General features: G+C 50.0%; 1 protein-coding gene across 1 annotated transcript; it reads right to left on the bottom strand.

Moving 5' to 3' along the window:
* Nucleotides 1-8,267: 8,267 nt before the first annotated feature.
* LOC142050893 (E3 ubiquitin-protein ligase RBBP6-like) lies at nt 8,268-19,590 on the bottom strand. The gene is made up of 12 exons (XM_075080108.1): nt 19,402-19,590; nt 18,038-18,137; nt 17,248-17,284; nt 15,567-15,611; nt 13,646-13,734; nt 13,427-13,523; nt 12,797-12,936; nt 11,706-11,878; nt 10,852-10,955; nt 10,228-10,404; nt 9,965-9,972; nt 8,268-9,390 (listed from the first exon to the last, which is right to left on the bottom strand). The coding sequence occupies exons 1-12, from the start codon at nt 19,565-19,567 to the stop codon at nt 8,268-8,270; spliced, it is 2,259 nt and encodes a 752-aa protein (XP_074936209.1). The 5' UTR covers nt 19,568-19,590.
* Between the last annotated feature and the right edge of the window lie 169 nt (nt 19,591-19,759).

Below are 19,759 nucleotides of genomic sequence, written 5' to 3'. Positions count from 1 at the left end.
TCCGCTCAGGTTAGAACCAGTATCTCTTCTGCCTCTGTAGCTCCTAACTACTGATACCTGCAGGAAAAAGTCTTACAGCCCTCGGGCAGAACGTGGCACTAAGTTCCGCCTCTGTAACAGCTTTTATACCACGGTTACGGGGTTGCAAAACTAGAAAGAGCTATTGCAAATATGTCAAGAGAATTAGAAAAAGCCACTAATGAAAGCGCAGAGAGGATCACAGCCCTACACGAAGAAATCAAATTATTATCACAAATGGTAAATATGGAACCGATTAGACCTAAACCAACTTTTACCAGCACAGGACAGAGTATGTGCATTACTGAACAACAGTGTTTATGCTTTATAGGGTTTTTATGTAAATCAAGAGCAGAAAAAATGAAACTGCTAGAAACTAGATAAAGACTCACCTAAAAAGATCACATTGACTAAGGCAGGGATTACCCCTCAATCTAGTTGGGTGTTAAGGAGTTTCAGCAGGCTGTCCACACAAAGGCTCTTTCCATTATTCTCCAGTTTTCTTCTTCCCTTGCTCTTTGTTCATTCAGAGTCGCCTCACCTACGCTGCTGCTGTGAGGTTCAGGGAGCAAATATTACCTGTCTTCCAACAGTCTAGTTGTCTCCTTAGATGACTCTTTAATTATATTTATGTCTACCTTTTTGTACCTATCACCCTAAAACGTTCCTCGTAAGACTATCCCTCGTAGAAACGTAACCTCATTGGACGCAGCTTCTACTTAGCGTATGGTCGCAGAGTGTTTTTTCTTGTTTATGAAACTTTACGATGTTTTACTGGATGCTGTACCTGCATACAGCCAGTTCTCTAAGGAAGACGGGTTGGGAGTTGGTGCAAAGGAGCTGTGGCATACAGCTGCAAACTTCAGAGGAGAAGCGTGATGTACGGAAAAGCGACGCAAGTCACAGGTAGCTGATGAGAGAAATGCTGGCGCTGGGGAGGTGAGGAGCAAGGTTGTCCGTACAGTGTTGGACCTTAAGGGCCTGCTTTTCCTAACTGTCCAAGCCCCTTGAAGAAACACTCTGGCTCAATATCAACGGAATATACATTTCTAAACTGAAAAGTCGTAAATATACCTTTTAAAATAATTTGTATTAGATGCTCTTTGTAATCTTCTGCCCCTACAAAACCTCTCCATTAGCTGCCTAAGTCTTGAGGATTTGAAAAAAATTATAGGACGAGCTCATCAGTATTTTAAGGAGCCCCCCGGTGTATTGGGGCTGAGTCCATGAACCTCAGATACTGTCAGGACACTGAACAAACCTCTCAGGAAGTCAAAGTCAGAAGCAAAACCCAAAGTACCTTGAAGCATTCATTAATGGGCCCCACTAAGGGCTGTTACCGACAAAGCCTCCCTCCCCATGGACTCGTTAGAGAAAGTAATTGGAGGCTGTGGTTATGGTTTGAAAAATGCAAAATGCAGGCGTCCCTGATGGGGAGAAAACCCTTAGCTAGTTTCATGAAGCAGAAAGGCCAAGCCCTGACCAGAGCCCTTGGGAAAGTAGAGCCTGAAAACCTCACAGTGCAGATTCTCCTCCTGAGCCTTGGTGGCAGAGGCAACTGCCATAGCCAAGGGGACAAAGACTTTGGTTGATAGCCAAGGGGCGAAGACCTTGGTTTCGTTGGGCCTTTTAGCCTTGCAAGAGCCCTGAGCCTGCAGCCTGTCCTGCTGTCATGGTTCAGCCTCAGTCGGCAACTAAACACGCAGCCGCTCGCTCACTGCCCCCACCCTGTGGGACGCGGGAGAGAATCGGAAGAGCAAGAGCAAATAACAAAGCTTGTGGGTTGAGGTAAGAACAGTTTAACAATTACAATACAATAATTAGAATAAGAAGAATGATTATGCTAATAATAATAATAATGATAATAATATAACAGAGAGGATAAGGGAAAAAGGGAAAAAAACAGAAACACAAACGATACAACCGCTCACCACCCGCCAACCGACGCTGCCCGTCCCCGAGCCGCGATTCCTGCTTCCATCCCCTGGCCAGCCCCTCCCAGTTAACATACTGGGCATGACGTCACATGATATGGAATGTCCCTTTGGTCACCACTTTGAATCCGCTCTCTTGGCTGTGCCCCCTCCCCTCCCGGCCGCTTGTGCACCCGGCAGAGCATGGGAAGCTAGACAAGCCCTTGACTAGTACAAGCACTACCCAGCAACAACCAAAACATCGGTGTGTTACCAACATTGTTTTCATACCAAGTCCAAAGCACAGCACTGGGCCAGCTGCAGTGAAGAAAGTTAACTCTATCCCAGCTAAAACCATGACACTGGGAAACCATCACGGGGCTGAGGAATCATTGCTGGCATGGAAAGCCATCATCGGGATGAGAAATCACCGTGGGGATGGGAATCCATCGTGGGGATGGGAAACCCTCACCTGCATGAGAAATCAGCATTGAGGACAGGAAATCAGCAGCAAGATGGGAAATCATTGAGACGGGCAGTTGCTGTGGCATGACGGGCACAACAGCAGCGACGGCCTCATTCACCGTCGCCCGCAGCGACAGCCTCATTCAACACCTTCCGTCTGGCTGCCCTGCGAGGTCTTTTGAACTATCGTGATCAAGACAGTCTTATCCTGCTCTACCTCATTTGCCCATAAGGATAGTAAAGGAAGAAGCAGCTCCCAGAAGCTTCAGCAAAGAATTTGGCAAGGTCTTCTGGCCTGCTTTCCATGGTCTCAGGACCCAGCCGCCCTGAAAAACTGGACAATTGCTGAAGCACTGTCACTGGGGGAAAGGTAATCCTGGCAGGGGGAGACTGCGACCACCAACTCAACTGGGGGATGAAAGGAGTACCCCGCCACTCCTCCTGAGCACACGCAGTGAATTAAAATCACATTGTACCTTTAAACTTAAGCAGAGACTATATTGACCAATGGAAGAAGGGGATGCCCAGCCAGGTCAGTGGTTATGTATTAGGTAGGCGTGGTGCGTTAACTTTCATGTATAAATGTCAAAAAGGAGTTATGGTAGGTGTGCACGCCAGGAGGACTTCTCCCCCGCGCACCCGGTGCCGAATAAAGCAGTGCCAGCTCTTTAATACTCCCGGAGTTGAGGAGTTTTATTCCCGGCTTGAAATGCAATAAACCTGCCTGGATTCACAGACCTTTGTGCACCTTGTTGGTATAAATGGATAGCGACATGAGCTCTGGAAAATGTACCCCAGCGTCTGCACCCACCGATGCTACTTAACCCTTGGGTGCAAAGGGGTGGCAGCTTGGGCTGCTGCCCAGGCACCCTGGCACTGATCTCTGAACCCATGTTTCACTTCAGCCTCAGGCGAGCTCGTAACGGTCCCTTGGGCAGGAGGAGCAGCTCGTTACAGCACTGCGGCGCTGCAACGCTCAGCCTGGCTCACAAGTCAGCTAACAAGCCCTGGTGCTGCAGGAAACAGTTGGCAATAGTTATTGTGTGCTCCTAAACGGATCCTACTCAGAGGCTCACGTGACCACATCTCTGATCAAACTTGCCCAGAGTATGAAAACTCCCAGTGAAGCTTTTCCTGCTTCATCGCTTTGCTCCGGCTCAGTATTGAGTCAGGAATCGCTTTCTGCCTGCTAAGGGAGCAAGTTCTGTGCGGATGCACTGAGGGGGAGGTATGGGGGTTCCAGTCCCCACTATCATTTTTGCAAGACCCTCACTCAGCCCAGCACCGCATCAGCTAAGAGTCGCTCCTGTGCTTGGCTGCCTGCTTTGCTAAATACGACAGCTCAGATGTGCAGGCGAGTGGCTTGTACCAGCACGCAGGAGAGACTGCAGGGGGGAAGGGAAGCGGCTGGTGCCACCACAGCCCGTCTCCTGGCATGCTCTCCTCCAGCAATGTCCCCCAGTGGGAGTCGCGAGGGGCCTCGGCCCCAAGGGCCTTCGGACAGGCATTTCACAGCCTGTCCTGTCCCCATCTCCCGATAGAGAGGCAGAAGGGTCTGCTCAAAGCATTCACGCCTGCGGCCAACTTTGCTGGCAGCAGCCTGCATTTATCTTATTTTACGACTATCACCAGGCTGCACTTTCAGAGAGAGAGAGGTTAGCAGCCTCCCTGCCAGGCAGGGCTTTGGAGAGGCAGTGACGGGAGAGAGTGGTTTTGGCCATGCCAACACCCCCAGGGGCTGTGAGGACCCCCAGTCTCTACCCAGGACAGCTGGGTACTCGAAGCAGGCTGCAGGCTGGCGGCTTTGCCTCGGGGTACGCTGTGGCAGCCCTGCCGGGGCAGGGGGTGCTGCCCATGAGCCCTGTGAGTCCTCAGGCTGAGCCACAGCTTTGCCTGCAGCTCCTGTGCTGCCCCCGCCCCACGGAGCCCTTCAGCCCGCTCCCGCCGCCTCTTTGCAGAACACGCGCTTCCAGGGCCAGGAAAAGGAACCGCCCGGGTGTCTTTCGCGACGCTCGATGCCCCCCGGAGCCGCCGTGGGAGCGCGGCCGGGGGGTTCTGAGGCAGCTGTGCTCTCCTGGGGATGGGAGAGGGCGCCTGCTTCACCCCGGCACTTGGCGGGGGCCGCGGCCCCCCCTGAGCGGCACCAGCCGCCCCCTTCCCCCTCCCGGCGGAGCCCTTCCCCCCTGCCCCAGCCCCCCGCGCAGCCCCGGGGCCGGGCGCGGAGCGGAGCGGGCGGCGGCGGCGGCGGCGGCGGCGGGGCGGGCCGGGGCGGGCGGCCGGGCCCGGCGGGGCCATCGGGGCCGCCCCGCGCCGAGCAGCCGCAGGAGCGCCGCGGAGGGGCCCGGCCCGGCCCGGCCCGGCCCGGCGGGGCCATCGGGGCCGCTCCCGCTGCTGCTGCCGCTCCTGCCGTGCCGGAGGCGTGCGGGCGGCCTGGGGCTCCGCCTGGGGCCCGGGGCTGGCGGCGGGGGGCGGCGGGGCGGCGGCGGAGAGGAGCGGCGGGCAGCCGGCAGGTAGGGCTGCGCGGCCGCGCACATGTGCTCCGCGCTGGGGCGGCGGGACGGGGGGCGGCAGCGGCGGGGGATGGGGTGAGGGCTCGGGGCCGCGAGCCCCCCCCTCTCGGAGAGCGGCAGCGGGGCGGGCGGAGACCGCCGGAGCCGCCTGCGGAGCGGGGCTGGGAACGCGGCACCGCGCCGCGGGTGACCCTGCCCTCGGCAGCGGGGAAGAGCTGCTCCCGAGGCGATCGCTGTCCCCCGGGAGCCCTCTCCCAGCCGGGGCAGCGCGTGCAGCAGCCGGGATTCCGCCCGTGCCTGCGGCGGGGAAGGAGAGACGGCTCCGCCCGTGCGTGGCGCGCGTCGTGGGCTGCATCAGAAACGGGGCGGCTGCGGGTGCGGGTGGGAGAAGTGAGGGGAGTCGTTTCTAGCCGCATCTTGGGCGCAGAAGTGGAGTTGCGAGAGCTCTGGGTGCGCACATGCGGGCTCACAGCGTAATAACCGTGGCTGTGCTTGGAAGGGAGCAACATTTTTCTGGGTAAAAAACTGGCTGTCGGCCGAGCCCGGAGAGTGGTGGTGAACGGAGCTAAACCCAGTTGGCGGCCGGTCACGATCAGGGTTCCCAGGGCTCAGTTTTGGGGCCCCTCCTGTTTAGTGGCTTTGTCGGTGATGCGGCTGAGGGGCTCGAGTGCACCCTCAGTAAGTTTGCAGGCGACAGCAAGTTGGGTGGGGGTGTAGGTCTGCTCAAGGGCAGGAAGGCTCTGCAGAGGGACCTGGCCAGGCTGGATCGATGGGCTGAGGCCAATTGTGTGAGGTTTAACAAGGCCAAGGGCCGGGTCCTGCCCTTGGGTCACCCCAACCCCAGGCAGCGCCCCAGGCCTGGGGCAGAGGGGCTGGGAAGTGCCCGGCGGAGAAGGCCCTGGGGGTGCTGGCTGAGAGCCGGCTGGGCATGAGCCAGCAGTGCCCAGGTGGCCAAGGAGGCCACCAGCCGCCGGGCTTGTGTCAGCGATGGTGTGGCCAGCAGGAGCCGGGCAGGGATGGGGCCCCTGTGCTCGGCACTGGTGGGGCACTGAATGTTATGTTCAGTTTTGGGCCCCTCGGGACAAGCAGGACCTTGAGGTGCTGGAGCGTGTCCAGAGAAGGGCCACGGAGCTGGGGCAGGGTCTGGAGAACAAGTGTGCTGGGGAATGTCTGAGGGAGCTGGTGGGTTTAGCCTGGAGAAGAGGGGGCTGAGGGGAGCCCTTCTCGCTCTCTGCAGCCCCCTGAGAGGGGCTGGAGTGGGGGGGGGGGTTGGTCTCTGCTCCAGGGAAGAAGCGATGGGATGAAAGCAAATGGCTTCAAGCTTTGTCAGGGGAGGTTTAGGTTGGGTGTGAGGGAAAATAACTTTACTGCAAGAGTGCTCAGGCATTGGCACAGGTTGCCCAGAGAGGTGGGGGAGTCACCATCCCTGGAGGTATTTAAAAGACGTGTAGGCGTGGCACTTCAGGGCGTGGTTTAGGAGACTTGGTAGTGTTGGGTTGGCAGTTGGACTTGATGATCCTAGAGGATTTTTCCAACCTTAACAGTTCCGTGATTCTATATTCAAGTATCACTCACCATGTTTTAAGTAGCTTGCAGTAAAATGGATGTTCTGGATTTGGGGATTTTTTGTAATGAATCTTCTTGACAATTGAAAAGTAAGCTGTTCAGGTGACCTAGTTGAAAAGAAAGCGATTAAGTAGAAAGAGAAAGGCTGAGCTGGTAATTTTTGCCTCTGAAAGGTCATGGTCATAAGTATGACTTTTGTGATGAGGCAGATGCCACGGAAACACTGGTGGTCTTGTACCTAATCTTAGGGCTTTTCAAGGCTTCCGTGTCAAATGCTACCATGTCATGCCATAGCAAAAAATATCAGCTGTGAGAAATAACGATTAATTCTTGCATTGGTGAACTCTGAAGGCTGCACTTGGAAGCAGCTCAGAAAAGTCTGGCTGCAAAAGCAATTCCCTAAAGTGCGGTGGTAGTTCCTCACTCAGTGCTGGTGCTGGCACACCAACATCTATTTAGAAGGTGAGATTTGATCTCCAGATGTAAGGTCTTACTTCATTTTTCTCCCTCAAGCAAGTGAAACAAGCAGCGCCTGTGAGGACGAATGGCCCTCTTCCATCTCTAACCAAATGGGCAATATTGCCCTGGCTCTCTGGGAGAATTTTGTTTAACCTTGACCACCACAGTTCCTGTCTGTGAGCAACAGCTGTGTCTTGTTCACTTAGTCACACGAAGCAGACATAAAACACGCGGCGCGACAGAACATCAGCTGTGCACAGTGCAAACATAGAAGAGAACCCATGAGCCTAATCTGAGAAAGAAATTCTGTATTTGCTTGTATCCTGCTGACTTCTAAATGCCTGCAAAGTGTTTCTTGGATGGGATTGCCTCTCTGGAGTAGGGCCTTCTGCCAGAGAGATCTAAAGGTAACGGATTTAACTAACTCCTCCGTTTTTCCCTTCTTTTTCTCCCTTCCTTTCTGTCTTTCCTGTGTGCCACTGAACTGTTTTCTCCTCTGTTCATGTAAAACTAGGTCTCATCTAACACTTTGCAGCTGTCGAGTCCTGAGCCAGTAAAGCACTGTGGGAAGTCAGCACGCTTCCAGCTGGCAGAGGGAAAGCTATACCCATTAGTGTCACAACAGGAAGGTGAGTGTATCTTTTCCCCCCCAAAGAGTATGAGTTGTGTAAGGTTTGCTCTAGTACCAAATTTAGGAATTCCAGAACATAAATCGGTAAATAACGGGATAGTAAGAGAATTAGGCAGTGGCAATGGCCCCAGGGCCCTAGCTTTTCTTTATACGCCTGTTAGTGTGCATAGTTAATGTGCATTCTGCTTTCACGGGGAGAAGGAGAGAGAGAGGACTCGTCAAGAGAGATGCAAGGCTTCCACCCTGCCTATGCCTACCCACAACCCAAAGCAGGTACAGTCAGAGCAAACAAGAAGGGAATGGCTGTGCTTTGTCTTTCATTGACTTTAATTAGTTCTAACTAACACTGAGTCTCCCCTCCTACTCCAGGAGTATTACTTTTCTTTTTTCCTAATCATTTTTGAGACATCTCTGTTAGCTCATGGTAAGGCGCTAGTTAGAAATGTAACACAGACATGCCAGGGAACACACGAGGCTAAAAGAGTGTTAACTTTATTGATGAACATGCGATTTGTGTTTATACAGGTGCGAGTAAACAAAGAGAACAACAGCCACGCAATTGCCCGTATTCCAGAAACGGCTCTATCTTGGCTGATAAGGCACTCCCCTTCTATCCTCCCCAAGTAGCAACTACTCGCTGCAGGACAGCATCAAAACACCCTCATCCTTTCAAGAGGAAGGTGTTTTAATGCTGCCTGACTTTGGCTAGTCCTCCTTTGCCTTTTTCGCAGGAGGTTCCAGTCGAGGAGATTTGTCACGACCCGTGTCCACCTTCTCGTTGGAACCTGCAGCTGGTTTTACTGTATTGTCCGTCTTAGGAGGAAGAGCCACTTCTACTTTCCGCTTGGCCTTGTCAGTCTTTGCTTTTGGCTTATCCTTCTCTTCTTCCTCCTTTTCAGACCCCAGTCTGAAAGCACTAGACTCTGTTTCCATAGGCTCATTTCTCACAGGGGTGGCATCGTCTCTGCTTGGGAGCATGAAGACAGACTCCGCTGTAACACCTTCTGCTGCAGCTGCCTCTCTTGGTTTTCTCGCACCTTCCAACAACTCAGCATTTGGAAATCCTTCATTCCGGTGCTTTTTATCTTTATTGCCTTTCTTGTCTCCCAGTGGTTTTTCCACCTCTTTCTTTTCTGATGTTTCAGGATCTTTGATGCCACGGCTCTCTCTTCCACATGGTTTTTCAGGGCAATTTCCAGCTGTATTATGGTTTCTGTGCCTCTGCCCACCAGGATAATCCTGCCTACGTCCCTGAGCACATGGCAAATTCTCTCGTCTGGTGCCAGGTGGACCAAACCTACCTGGAGAAAAGTTCTCTCTGTTTTGTGGAGGTGGAGGTTGACAGCCAACAGCATAGCCCTTGTAAAACTTCTCACTCCGGTGTCTAGAGTTCCCTCGCCATTCTCTATATCTTTCCTTTTCAAATGGATCCCTAAAGTCACGGGATCTGCCCTCGTAAGCTTTCCTATCATATGGTGGAACCTCTCTGGACCTGTTAAAACACTCCCTTTCTCCTTCCCCTTGAGGTAGAGTCCGTTTAGTTGGAGACTGGCCCCTAAATACCGGAGACCTTGACCGTGAGTGGTATCTTCTGTGCGGGGGTGACCTTAGCCTTGAATGGTGAGAGCCGCGTGACCTTGACCTGGAGCGATAGTTACGACTCTTCCCTTTGCCTCTTCTTGGATGTGGCGGCGATCGCGGGGAGGAACGAGACTGGGAACGACTGAATGATCGAGAGTAGGAGTGAGTGGGGGAAGAACTGGATCTTGACTTGGTGTAGGTATACGAACTTCTACAGTAAGATGAAGCGCTGCAGGGAGACTTGGACCTGAAAAAAAACCACACAGAAAAAGAAAGAAAAGAGGGTCACACTCCCCAACTTTTTTCCTCTCAAATTTGGTTTGCTTTGTTTGGTTTGGTTTGGTTTTTTTTTTATCCTCTCTCCATGTGTTTATGTAATGATGCTATTGCAAATTGAAGAACTTGTTAGCATGTAGAGTTTCTGCATCCAAGTTTCTAGCCTGGCTTTCCACTTGATCCTATAATTATATTTAATTTTCGTATGTCATTACGGTTTCCCCAGAAAGTGTTGGTTTTTGGCAGTCCCCTTGTCAGTCCTTTGCTGATGTTTTATTTTAAATAATCTTAGTGCAAGCACAGATCCCTTTGTTAAAGGCAATTCAAAGTAAGCCATTTCAAAATTAATTACCGCTTGTGTTCTCCACAACTACCTGTGCGTACTTATTCATTGCAAATCAGCTGTTGCAGGAGTTACGTGTTACAGCCTCCTTTAACCAGTAGTAGTAGTACAGTTACCGGTAGTAATGCATTGAATTTCTGTGGGACACTTACAGTTCCCAGCCTGATCCGCCACCTGCTGAGCGAATTGTAGTGGCTCTCACTGGATGACCTGTTGCAGTGGGGAGGGAAAAAGAAAAAAATCCCATTCAGTTTATCTGAAGGTAAGACTTTTAAAGGCATTCTAAAGTTAGCGTTACTTACCCGTTGTGGGTATTGATTGTCCTTGGGGGCCCAGACGACTCGGCAGTGCTGCTTGTCTTAGCAGAGGAACCTGACGGCCCTTGGCAAAAAATGGTTGGAAACAGTTGGAAACGAAGCTCTACTAAAAGACAAGGATCAGTGCCTATGCTGAAATCAAACTAACCTTCTCCTCCAACAACCCGCTGATTGGCTGAGAGGAAGGTTTAGAAAGGTTAGCGGCCGTCACCAGCGCGGCGGGAGGCACGACAGTCAGGAGTGGTGGTGGAGGTGGTGGCGGTGGCGGCTGCTGCGGCTGCTGCTGCCGAGGGTAGCCAGTTCCATTTTCGAAGTTGTTCACAGCCTAGAGGCAGAAAAACATGGACAAAAAGGGGATAGGAAACTTCAGGAGGCACACAAACAAAAGGCTCCACAGAGGAACATCACTCGCCTATTCCTGTAAATGCTATCAATCCTAAAATAAATCAGCAGGCAGGGGTAGGAACACATCGCATTAAGCGCCGGCATTAATGACTGGTAACTCAGGGTGTCTGTATTTAAAGCACTTCAGTGTCAACACCGAATTTGAAAGGGAGGCAATCATGTTAAAACTGTGACCTGAATTTGCCAGACTGTCTCTAAGGAGTTGTAAGCTTCTGTAACAAGGGATCATGCATTGGAGGAGTAAATAAATTTAGCCTTGTTCAATTGAGCCCTGCTTCAGGAGCTGCCGATTCATGTTTTCTTCCCTTTCAGCCTTTCAGGAATAGACTTCTCTCACAAGCAGTTCACGGAAAAGCCATCACGTTACCTGGCGTAGGATCTTGTTGGCAGCTAAAGCATCAGGAGAAACATCGGTCTGATGACACGTTGGGCAGGTATGATCCTCAGAATCCAGTAACGCTGTTCTAATACCTGTGTGCAATTAGAGTCATCAAAATAGATTTTAGCCAAACTAAGGACATTTTTTGGGGTTCTCATCAGTTATAAAGCCATGTATATGATTAATGGGTGAAGATGATCTTGAATTGGGAACATGAAGCTCAAGTTCAGTAGCCTAATAATCTTCTGGTATGCAGCCAATAACGGTACAGCTCTGATGTTTCACTCCTGTAACATCTGGAGGTGTGGAGTAGGCGGTGTCTTGATGTCTTGACTCACCTTTTTTCCACTCTCTAGTACAGTGAGAAGTCACCAACCTTGGGGCTAGTGAATAAAAGAGACCTCAAAAACCCGTTAGCAGGTTTGAGTTCTGAAGGTTTCAGCCAACTCTCCCGTGGAGGAGAATGTGCATTAAATGCCCAACTACCCGATTGCTGCAGACCACAGGAAGTCACCAGCGTTGGCTCTGTGATTTTGTATGAGGGAAAGGGCTGTGGACAAACGAAATGCATTCGCTATCTAATAGTGTCATCACCTGCGCAGTTACGCCCTCTTCTCATACTCGTCCTTCCACGTGCGAAGAGAATTTAACGAGATACATAAAAAGGAGGAAAAAGCTTTCGGCCTTTCTTTTGCCCTTTATAGGAGAAGAGTCCTTTCCTATTCAGGCTGGACTTAAGTACTACACAGAGCCGGTGACAAAGTAATTTCCTGATCTCCTGTTTCTGCTTTCAGAGGATCAGAGGTGATGTTTTGAATTAACAGCCATGGGGTCACACTTACATTCGTCACAATAACTGTTTCCACAGCAGGGAATAACAGCTGCGTCGGTCATTATATCTTTACAAAGGGGACACAAGAGCTCATCTGGAATAGGCTCATCGGAGGGGGAGGAGGAGGCCGGCTCTTCCGGTAAAAAGGGAGGCTTTTCCTTCTTTCCTCTGGCATAAGCTTCCCTGGAGGAGGGTGGGGAAGGAGAGAGCAAAAAGTTAAAGGTGGGTCAAGGAGAACTTTTCCAAGCTTTGGCTTTTCTCAGGGGAAGAGAACAGATGGAATTCTTCTCACGCCACATTAGCCTTCTAAAACGTAGGCTGCTAGTTGAAACTCCTTTTCTACAGCCACAGGATGAGAAGAGGGAGGGGGAACAATTTTCCTGCTGCAGACCTCTCCCATTCCTTGGGTCAATGGAGAAATCAGCTCAGACTAGGCAAATAATTTTTTGACAGCTAGAAATCGTGTGAAATGAATCCCACCTCTCCGTTGCCAGAGGGTAAAAGTAAATGGCAGGCTGAGGATCAAGTCAGTCTCCGAGTAATTAAGTTTTGGAAATGGAAGAAGTCTATGTTAGAGCTTCTACAAAAGGAGGTCCATGGCAGAACACCAGAAGTGCCACCGAGTGCATTTCAGAGCAGCCGCTCTTGGCAGCACACAGTAGTATTTTCTTAGTTTACAGCAACAGGAAAACTGCAGCCTCTTTCACACAGGGGAGGTGATAAAAGTCAGAGGGGGAGGAAACCTCACTCCCACAGCCATTTGTTAACTTTTGCAAGGAGCCTTTGCAGCATCAGACAGAAGCAAAATGCGCTTTCAAAGAGAACGACTCCACTGCAAACACCTCGGAAACCTTTTGCAGAAATACTGATTCTTAGCACGCCACAAGTTTAACCAGCTTCCAGGGGCATGAACAGGAGGAGCGTCCTATTTTAGGGCCTTGGGATTAGAAAGTATCACAGGTGTTAAGGTTAAGATGCAATGCCAGTGCTTCCTCCCCCGTAACTAGAGGTGCTGGCCCACTCGGCTGCACTGCCGCCCAGACATTGACGCACGGTTCCTCTCCTTCGCTCCTGGGTCAGTCCCGTTAGTCCCATACTTACGCATTAATAATTGGTATGGCATATTTTCCCGTGCTGGTCAGCATAGCACCCTTTGTGTTGGGATCTTTCACCTCCACCATGAAACTCCTTGGAATGCCTGTGCTCCTCCTAATTCTGGGAACAGGCTCAAAAGTCTTGTCCTGGTAGGAAAAGAAATGCAGGCGTATCCTCAAGACCCACACTTAAAACGACATCTCCGTGATTGTTGTTAAATGGCAGGGACGCTCAGCCAGAGGCTTGTGTCATTACACCAGGCAGCTATCCAATAGATGGGGCCAACAGAAACATCCTGGTTTTGTACAAAATACTAAAAACTGTGAACTGTCTTTAGAAAGGGTTAAAACCCACAATAAATTTCCAGTCATATTGAAATACAGAAAAATATGCATGAAAGTTGACAGAGAAAGATCTCTGGATATGTTTGTTGTGATGGCCTGGAAGAAAGAAAATTTTGCCTTGATAATTGCAGGTGTCCCTTGAATTTTGAAGGGCTTTGCAACTTTGCCACGTAACCTCTCTATTTCACCCCAAGAGAAACACGTCTTAATATGCGTGTTCATGTATCTGTTACCTCACTGCCAAGGTAAAAAACAAAAACAAAGTAACACCAGAAGTCCCCCCCAACCTTACCCCGTTTGTTGGGCAGTTCTTTATATAGTGGCCAGGTTTTCCACAACGAAAGCAAGTATATGATGGTGGAGGCAGACCCAGGCAGTTCTTCATGTAACTAAAAGGTTTTTTGGGAGAAAAAAAAGAAAAAGGGGTGCATGTGTCTCTCTTGTTAAAGCAACCATCTCTAGCATTCCTCCGTAATCTTTGGGGAACAGATCTGGCGTTATCAACACTTACTTGATTGGCTCATATGCACGGCAAGACTGTATCATCATCGCTTTTATTTTATCTTCTTCGGAAGCGCTGGCTTCAGCCAGACTGGCAGTCTGTGTAACAGGCCGTTAGTCGACACACACGTTAGAAACACTTTAGAGCTCCTGCTAACTTCTTTGTGTTAAGTGAGCTAACTACGGTAAGCAAAACCTGCAGGTTTCTCCAGCTGGCTGTGTCCTTTTACCATGCAAATTGTAATATAAGCCTTACGCAGAACTAGATCTTCATATGGAGGAAACCAGCTGATTTCTTGGTTTTTAAAGTACTATTTGTTCAAACGTTTTAATTACACACTAGTCCAGATACCAGCAGGGTCTAAGGGAGGGACTGTACATTCTTTGGACCGTCCAGCACCAAGCCTTCAGATCAGCCACTCGTGTCTTTGCTTTTAGGTGCATTCCTTCGCAAGAGCAACCAACTACTTTCAGCATTTTATTAAATGGTTGTTTCCTATACACAGTTTTTCCTCAACTGTAACATAATGCAGATCAACATCTATGAAATCATTTCCATTAACCGTGACAGAAAACTTCACAGACACTTGACTGATTTGCTTGAACCCAAGAGATGTACAGGACACATCCAAAACCCACAAAACATTTCTAGGGATAGGCGAAAGTTCAAATATGGCATTTCGTACATAGCAGTAATAAACCAGAGGACTTTTTACAACACATTGACTCCATGCTGAGCCAGTCTGTGCTAAAGAGGGTAGAGTAAGTCACAGTTTTGAGCTGCTCTGAGGTGTTGTTCCTGTATTGTTCTGAAATAACTTCAATGTTCTCAAAAGCTTAAATGTGTGCTCCTCTTGGACGGCTTCTCACATTTTAGAGTAAAACTTCACCTAAGTTTACAGAACCAAGGACACGTTTAGGGACAGCACTAATGCAGACCAGTTTCTTCTGGTGGCTACCTTCCAAATGAATTATTTTTTCCGATATTTTTGCCACGTGTCCACAATTTCATGTCTGTGGTGAGAGAGGGAAGAAGCGGCTAGTGGGGAGAGCTTTCTCTGTCTTGGGAATGAACTCCAGCCTTTCTTTTCAGAAGAAAGAACGAGCTCCTCTGCATTAGGCCCTGCCTTCTCTGATCTTTGTAACTTTAAAGCCCAGGCACTGAATCGGCTAGCACTACGCCTTCTCACAAGGCGCAATGACTAGTGCTTTCCCAGCCAAAGTTACACATTCCCGTGCAAAAACCGCCAGCAGCTCCACAGCAAACCGCAGCGTGGCAGGAGTTCCAGAAGGTGACCTCCGCCAGCATGCCACACACACGCATGGGTATGTTCCTAGACACGGCTAGGGACATAATCACAGCGTCAAAAAGTCTGCGTTCAAGGAAATCAGATTGTGTTGCCCACTGTATCTATACGACAGCTGATGAAATTGTGCAGCGTTCAAAGAATGGATCTGCAGCTCTGAGGACTAGAAATTCAGAAATAGCCCTGCAATTGTCCGTGTTCCAGGCACGCCTCTAATTTGGCTGCTCCACACCCCCTGGAATGTCCGTCCCTTACAGCCAGTGACATGCTTCTGTAAAAATAGCGCTCCTCCCCAAAGCAGAACTAACGAAATGTATGAAAAATGGCCAACGGCCTTTGAAGTGCTTCTCCTTTGTGTCTTGAAGATGAGCACTAGTGCAACGTGACGTTGGTGCTGGTAAGGTTCTCCCCTTCTATCTCCCCAAAGTGGCAACTGCTCTTTACAGGAGAGGATCAAAGCATACACACATTTTAAAGTTAACATAAATACTTGACATTATTAAGAATTAAAGTAAAGCATTGTTGGCATTACAACAGTTATACAGCTCTGGATCACAGTACAAGATTTAAAAATATGAAGCAAACACTTTTTTTTTGAAGTATTTGGTAAGAATATACATATACCTGAATAAGCTGGGACAGAGAAGCAGATGCAGAGGAGTCATCCATCTGTTCACAAAAAATTAAACACATATTCAAGTTGTACAGTCCAAACATAGCAATAGTTAACCTCTACCGTAGTCTGAAAGTCTGCACGATGCGCTCCGAGTGTGACTGCAAGAGGCATTTCCGACCTCGTGTCATTTGCATTAGCTCAAGGCAAAGTCCAAAGCTACGCCAGCTTAAGAGTGCCCATGCGGTTAATGAGAAGAAACTAGACGAACCAGACCCGCTTGAGATCAGCTTGTTGCTCCAGAGTATCTCAGAGAGGGAACCTTGTCAAATGGGTCAGGAAGGGTAACTGATGTACTGTTCAGCACGTTTGCCCAACGGCCATCTTCCACGGCCCTCCAGCCCTGGGTCTTTTTTTGTTTCCTTTAGATTTCTACTGAAGTATTTCCTGCCAGTCCCTCCAACCAGTCAGTTAGCACCAACAGCTCCATGAAACTTGTTTGCCACCCTAAGGCAATACTGCAGAAGAACTGGGGAGGGGCGGGGACACGACTCGACAACCAACAACCCCCAAACCCCAAATAATCCAAAATCCAGAATCGACAGTCAATGTATGAACTGCCATTTCAAACGGAAGACTAAGCAGAAACTAAAGAGAACTAAAGAAACTGAACAGAAGACTAAACCAAAATCCAGGCTGTTACCAGTCAAGCATTTCCTTCTGTTACTTATTTATATTTCAGCAGCAGAATGACAGTGTTTTCCAACCTGGTGAAAAATGCCCCACAAAGGCCCCAGGCTCTAACCTTGCGCCAAAATTTGTACACTGGGTTTCAGGTATTTTCATTTGCAGACAAGCTATTAGATGAAGCTGCTGCATCAGAGAAAGCGGAAAGAGCAAATGCAGAACTTTAGAATACCACTTTGTGTAGCAACGATATTTACATTCACGGCAATCTATTAAAGACATTCATGTACTTGGAGGAGCCCAAACAATATCACTGCAATTAAACAGTTCCAGGAACAAATACCCAGGTATTCAAAGGCACGGAAAGGACTCGTTTAGCTGCCCAGAACTGTCCTCAGAACGTAGGGCGTATGTCAGTTTTTGTTTGAACCCCCACGTCAAAGTCAGAAACAGTACCAAGTTTAACAACAATGGTTTCTCGGTGTTTTTTATGAACGTTTTCAAAAACCGTTGGGCAAAGCAAGTAAAAACAGAAGCTAAGTGATACAAGGTGAAAATGGCAAAAATACACTCCGGAGCATTTTTATTGCAAGAAACACAAAGCGCACAAGCAGCTACGCCAACAGACACGTTACTAGCTGTAGACAGACAGATGGAGAGCACGGCACCACGTCCAGTTGTGCAAACCTTGAACCTACATCGCCTAAGAACGATCGTACCTTATCTGTACAACACAAAGCCATTCAGGAAATAGCCTCGCCTATTCAGGATGAAATACAATGCGTGACTGGGCACAAATACCAATAGTCCCATTAGGACTGTGCAAATGATGGCATTACGCAGTTCTTACTATGCTGAATCAAATCCATTGTCTTTGCAGCATAGGCTATGTTTTACTGGAAGAAATTATATGAAGCTAGTGTTTGGAAAATTTCATACAAGGCTACGTTGTTTAGAATTCAGTGCAGTGTGCAGAAAAATGTGTGACCCTGTGCTTTTACATACTGCTTTTGGTGTTCCGCTCACTGGCTCCGTTCGACTTCTGGAAGGAGAAAGAAAGGAAGGTGATCAGAACTTAAAATAGAGCACTTGTGCCCAACATCAAGCAGTGAAACAGGTTATGAAACCTCCCCATCAGGACATTGTTCTGATAATCTAGTGAATGTGGACATCTATTCATACACATAAACTGTTCTCATTCTCAAATTCTCACGTTCAGTGCAACTAAAAAAAACAATCCCAAAATCCCAAAATGACCGCAACAATCCTGTAGGCAGGATCACATTTGAGTAGCTGTAATCTCAACCGATACACCCCAGATCTGGGGCCTCAGAGTACCTGCCATATCCTGCCTCCTCCCGCAACTGCAGGAAATAGACAAACACTGACAATCGGGCTCCTCTGGGATGGGAACAAATTCTAAGTGTACACTACGGTGCGTATCTGTCTTTACTCTGAAAGCAATACAAGCAAGCCCATAGCATAAGGCATCTCTCCACCTGGAGGAAACAGCATCTACAACTCGGGTCTCAGAACAATCAAGCCCAAGAACAAACCCTACATATTCATCCTAGAAGTTACCGTTGTTGGAGTCTGAAGCCCATGTCCCAGCAGGCCTAAAAAGGTCAGTCTGCTTTGGGACAGGTCCATTGAAACCTACCCCAGGACAACAAAAACTAACAGCCGCTTTAACAAGGGAGATGCAATTGGAACGCCACTGGTAAACTAATATCCATTAAACCAGTGACCTCACTGAACCCCCGAGCAAAGACTACACCGCTTTACGGATACTCACGTAACAGAGGGTCTGCTGGTAGCTTTAACTCCTCCAGCAGGGATCCTTCTGACAATTACCGAGGAGTTCCTCGGAATCAGGGCGTCATCATCTGTGTATTCTGAAAACAACATCAGTACAGAAAAAAGCAGTAGTCAGTTTGTAAGAACGTATACAGAACATGACTCTATAGGTAGATATTCCACTGATATTTAAAATCCTGTTTTCTTTTTGCTTTGGTTAGCATTGCTTCTGTTACTAGATCTCCATTATGAAAAGTTACAGTCCCGGAACTGTAAAAGGTTAGAGTGCTCAGAAAAATCTGAGCAAGTCGGCCATCTTCACTCAAGCTCCACTTTGTTCTTTCCAAGATCAGGTCAACATTTAGTCAGGACTCCTGCACGGGCAAGGTTACAAAAGAACAGTACTCTGTATGCACGTGTAAGGATTCCAGGGACGGGAAGCACAAAAACACCCCCCAAAAGTGCCCCGTCCCCCCCTACTGGGGCAGGATGGGGCAGCTCACACGCTGGCATCGCAGGGCCACCCGTACTGGCTGCATCCCTTCCCCTTGGGCAGGAAATTCAGCTCCCTGCAAAAATCGTGCTTGGGAAGGGAAATGTGGGCATGGGAAACCATTGGGATAGGAAACCATCACGGGCCTGAGAAATCACCGTGGGGATGGGAAACCCTCACCGGGATGAGAAATGAGCATTGAGGACAGGAAACCATCAGCAGGATGGGAAGTCATTGAGATGGGCAGTCATTCAGGCATGAAAAATGAAACCCTGGCAGGGCTGGCTGAGGCAGGTGCTGGTGGAATGATTGCCATGGGGACAGAACCCCAGAACACTCTTTGCCCCAGACAAACCCCACACTGACCCGCCACCATGGCAGGTACAGCAGCAGCTCCTGCTCCTCGTGGTGCTCCTGCCCTCTGGGTAACCCCGCAACGGCCTCTGCCCACCAGTAGCTCACCCCACCACCCCTCTTTGCTTCCCCCAACAGAGAGGTTCCCTCTGCAGCTGCCGACGGCATCGGAGGTGTCCGACATGAGCTTCACCACCACAGCCATGCCGCCACCGGTCAGTGCCCGTGTGCTGCCCTCTGCCCCAGGGCTGCCGGTGTCCGGTGAGCCTGCCCGGCTCCAGACCGTCACCTACCAGCTGGGCCAGCCCACCGTCTGGCAGGTGGTGCCAGGGCCCCTGGGGGCGCCGGGGCAGGTGGTGCAGGTCCCCTGCGGGTTGTCGCTTTCCACAGTGGTGCAGGTCCCCGCTGGGATGCAAGTCCCTACTGGGGTGCTGCTCCCCCCTGCAATGCAGCTCCCCGCCGGGGTGCAGCTCCGCACTGGTCCCCGAGGCCCCGCGCCCGCCGCCCCCACGCACCTTCTTTGGTCTGGGCGTTGGAGATCTGCAGGTCGCTCCTGGTCGCCTTCAGCTTCTCGCGGCCCATGATCTGGCGCTTGAGGTCGCGCAGGGTGATGTGGAGGCCGCTGAAGGTGACCGTATCATAGTTCAGCCTGGAGAAGAACTTGTAGTGGACACAGGACATGGTCGGGGCCAGGCGGTGCCTGCTCTGGGATGGCGTCTACTGCAGCACGCGGTGTCATGGTCTCCTCATATGCTCAGCACATTATGAAGAAAGACCTGCATCGTGTGGGTGTGGCAGCCCCGCCCTCTTTGCCCTAATGCCGAGTGGCCCTTAGGGGAGGGGGTTCCAGCAGCCTGCTGTCCTGTCACCCCC

This window comes from Phalacrocorax aristotelis, unplaced genomic scaffold (assembly GCF_949628215.1).
Source record: "Phalacrocorax aristotelis unplaced genomic scaffold, bGulAri2.1 scaffold_45, whole genome shotgun sequence".
Lineage (NCBI taxonomy): Eukaryota > Metazoa > Chordata > Aves > Suliformes > Phalacrocoracidae > Phalacrocorax > Phalacrocorax aristotelis.
The sequence above is the reverse complement of the archived record's forward strand: the minus strand, read 5'-3'. Positions and strand labels throughout refer to the sequence as shown.

Bases quoted from the DNA above. Each gene is read 5' to 3' on its own strand.
- LOC142050893 (XM_075080108.1), bottom strand. From the start codon at position 19,567: ATGTCCTGTGTCCACTACAAGTTCTTCTCCAGGCTGAACTATGATACG. The intron at 11,879-12,796 runs GTAAGTATGGGA...ACCCTCCTCCAG, and splicing joins GCCATACCAATTATTAATGC to GGAAGCTTATGCCAGAGGAA. The intron at 10,405-10,851 runs GTAACGTGATGG...TTCTGCCTCTAG, and splicing joins CCAACAAGATCCTACGCCAG to GCTGTGAACAACTTCGAAAA.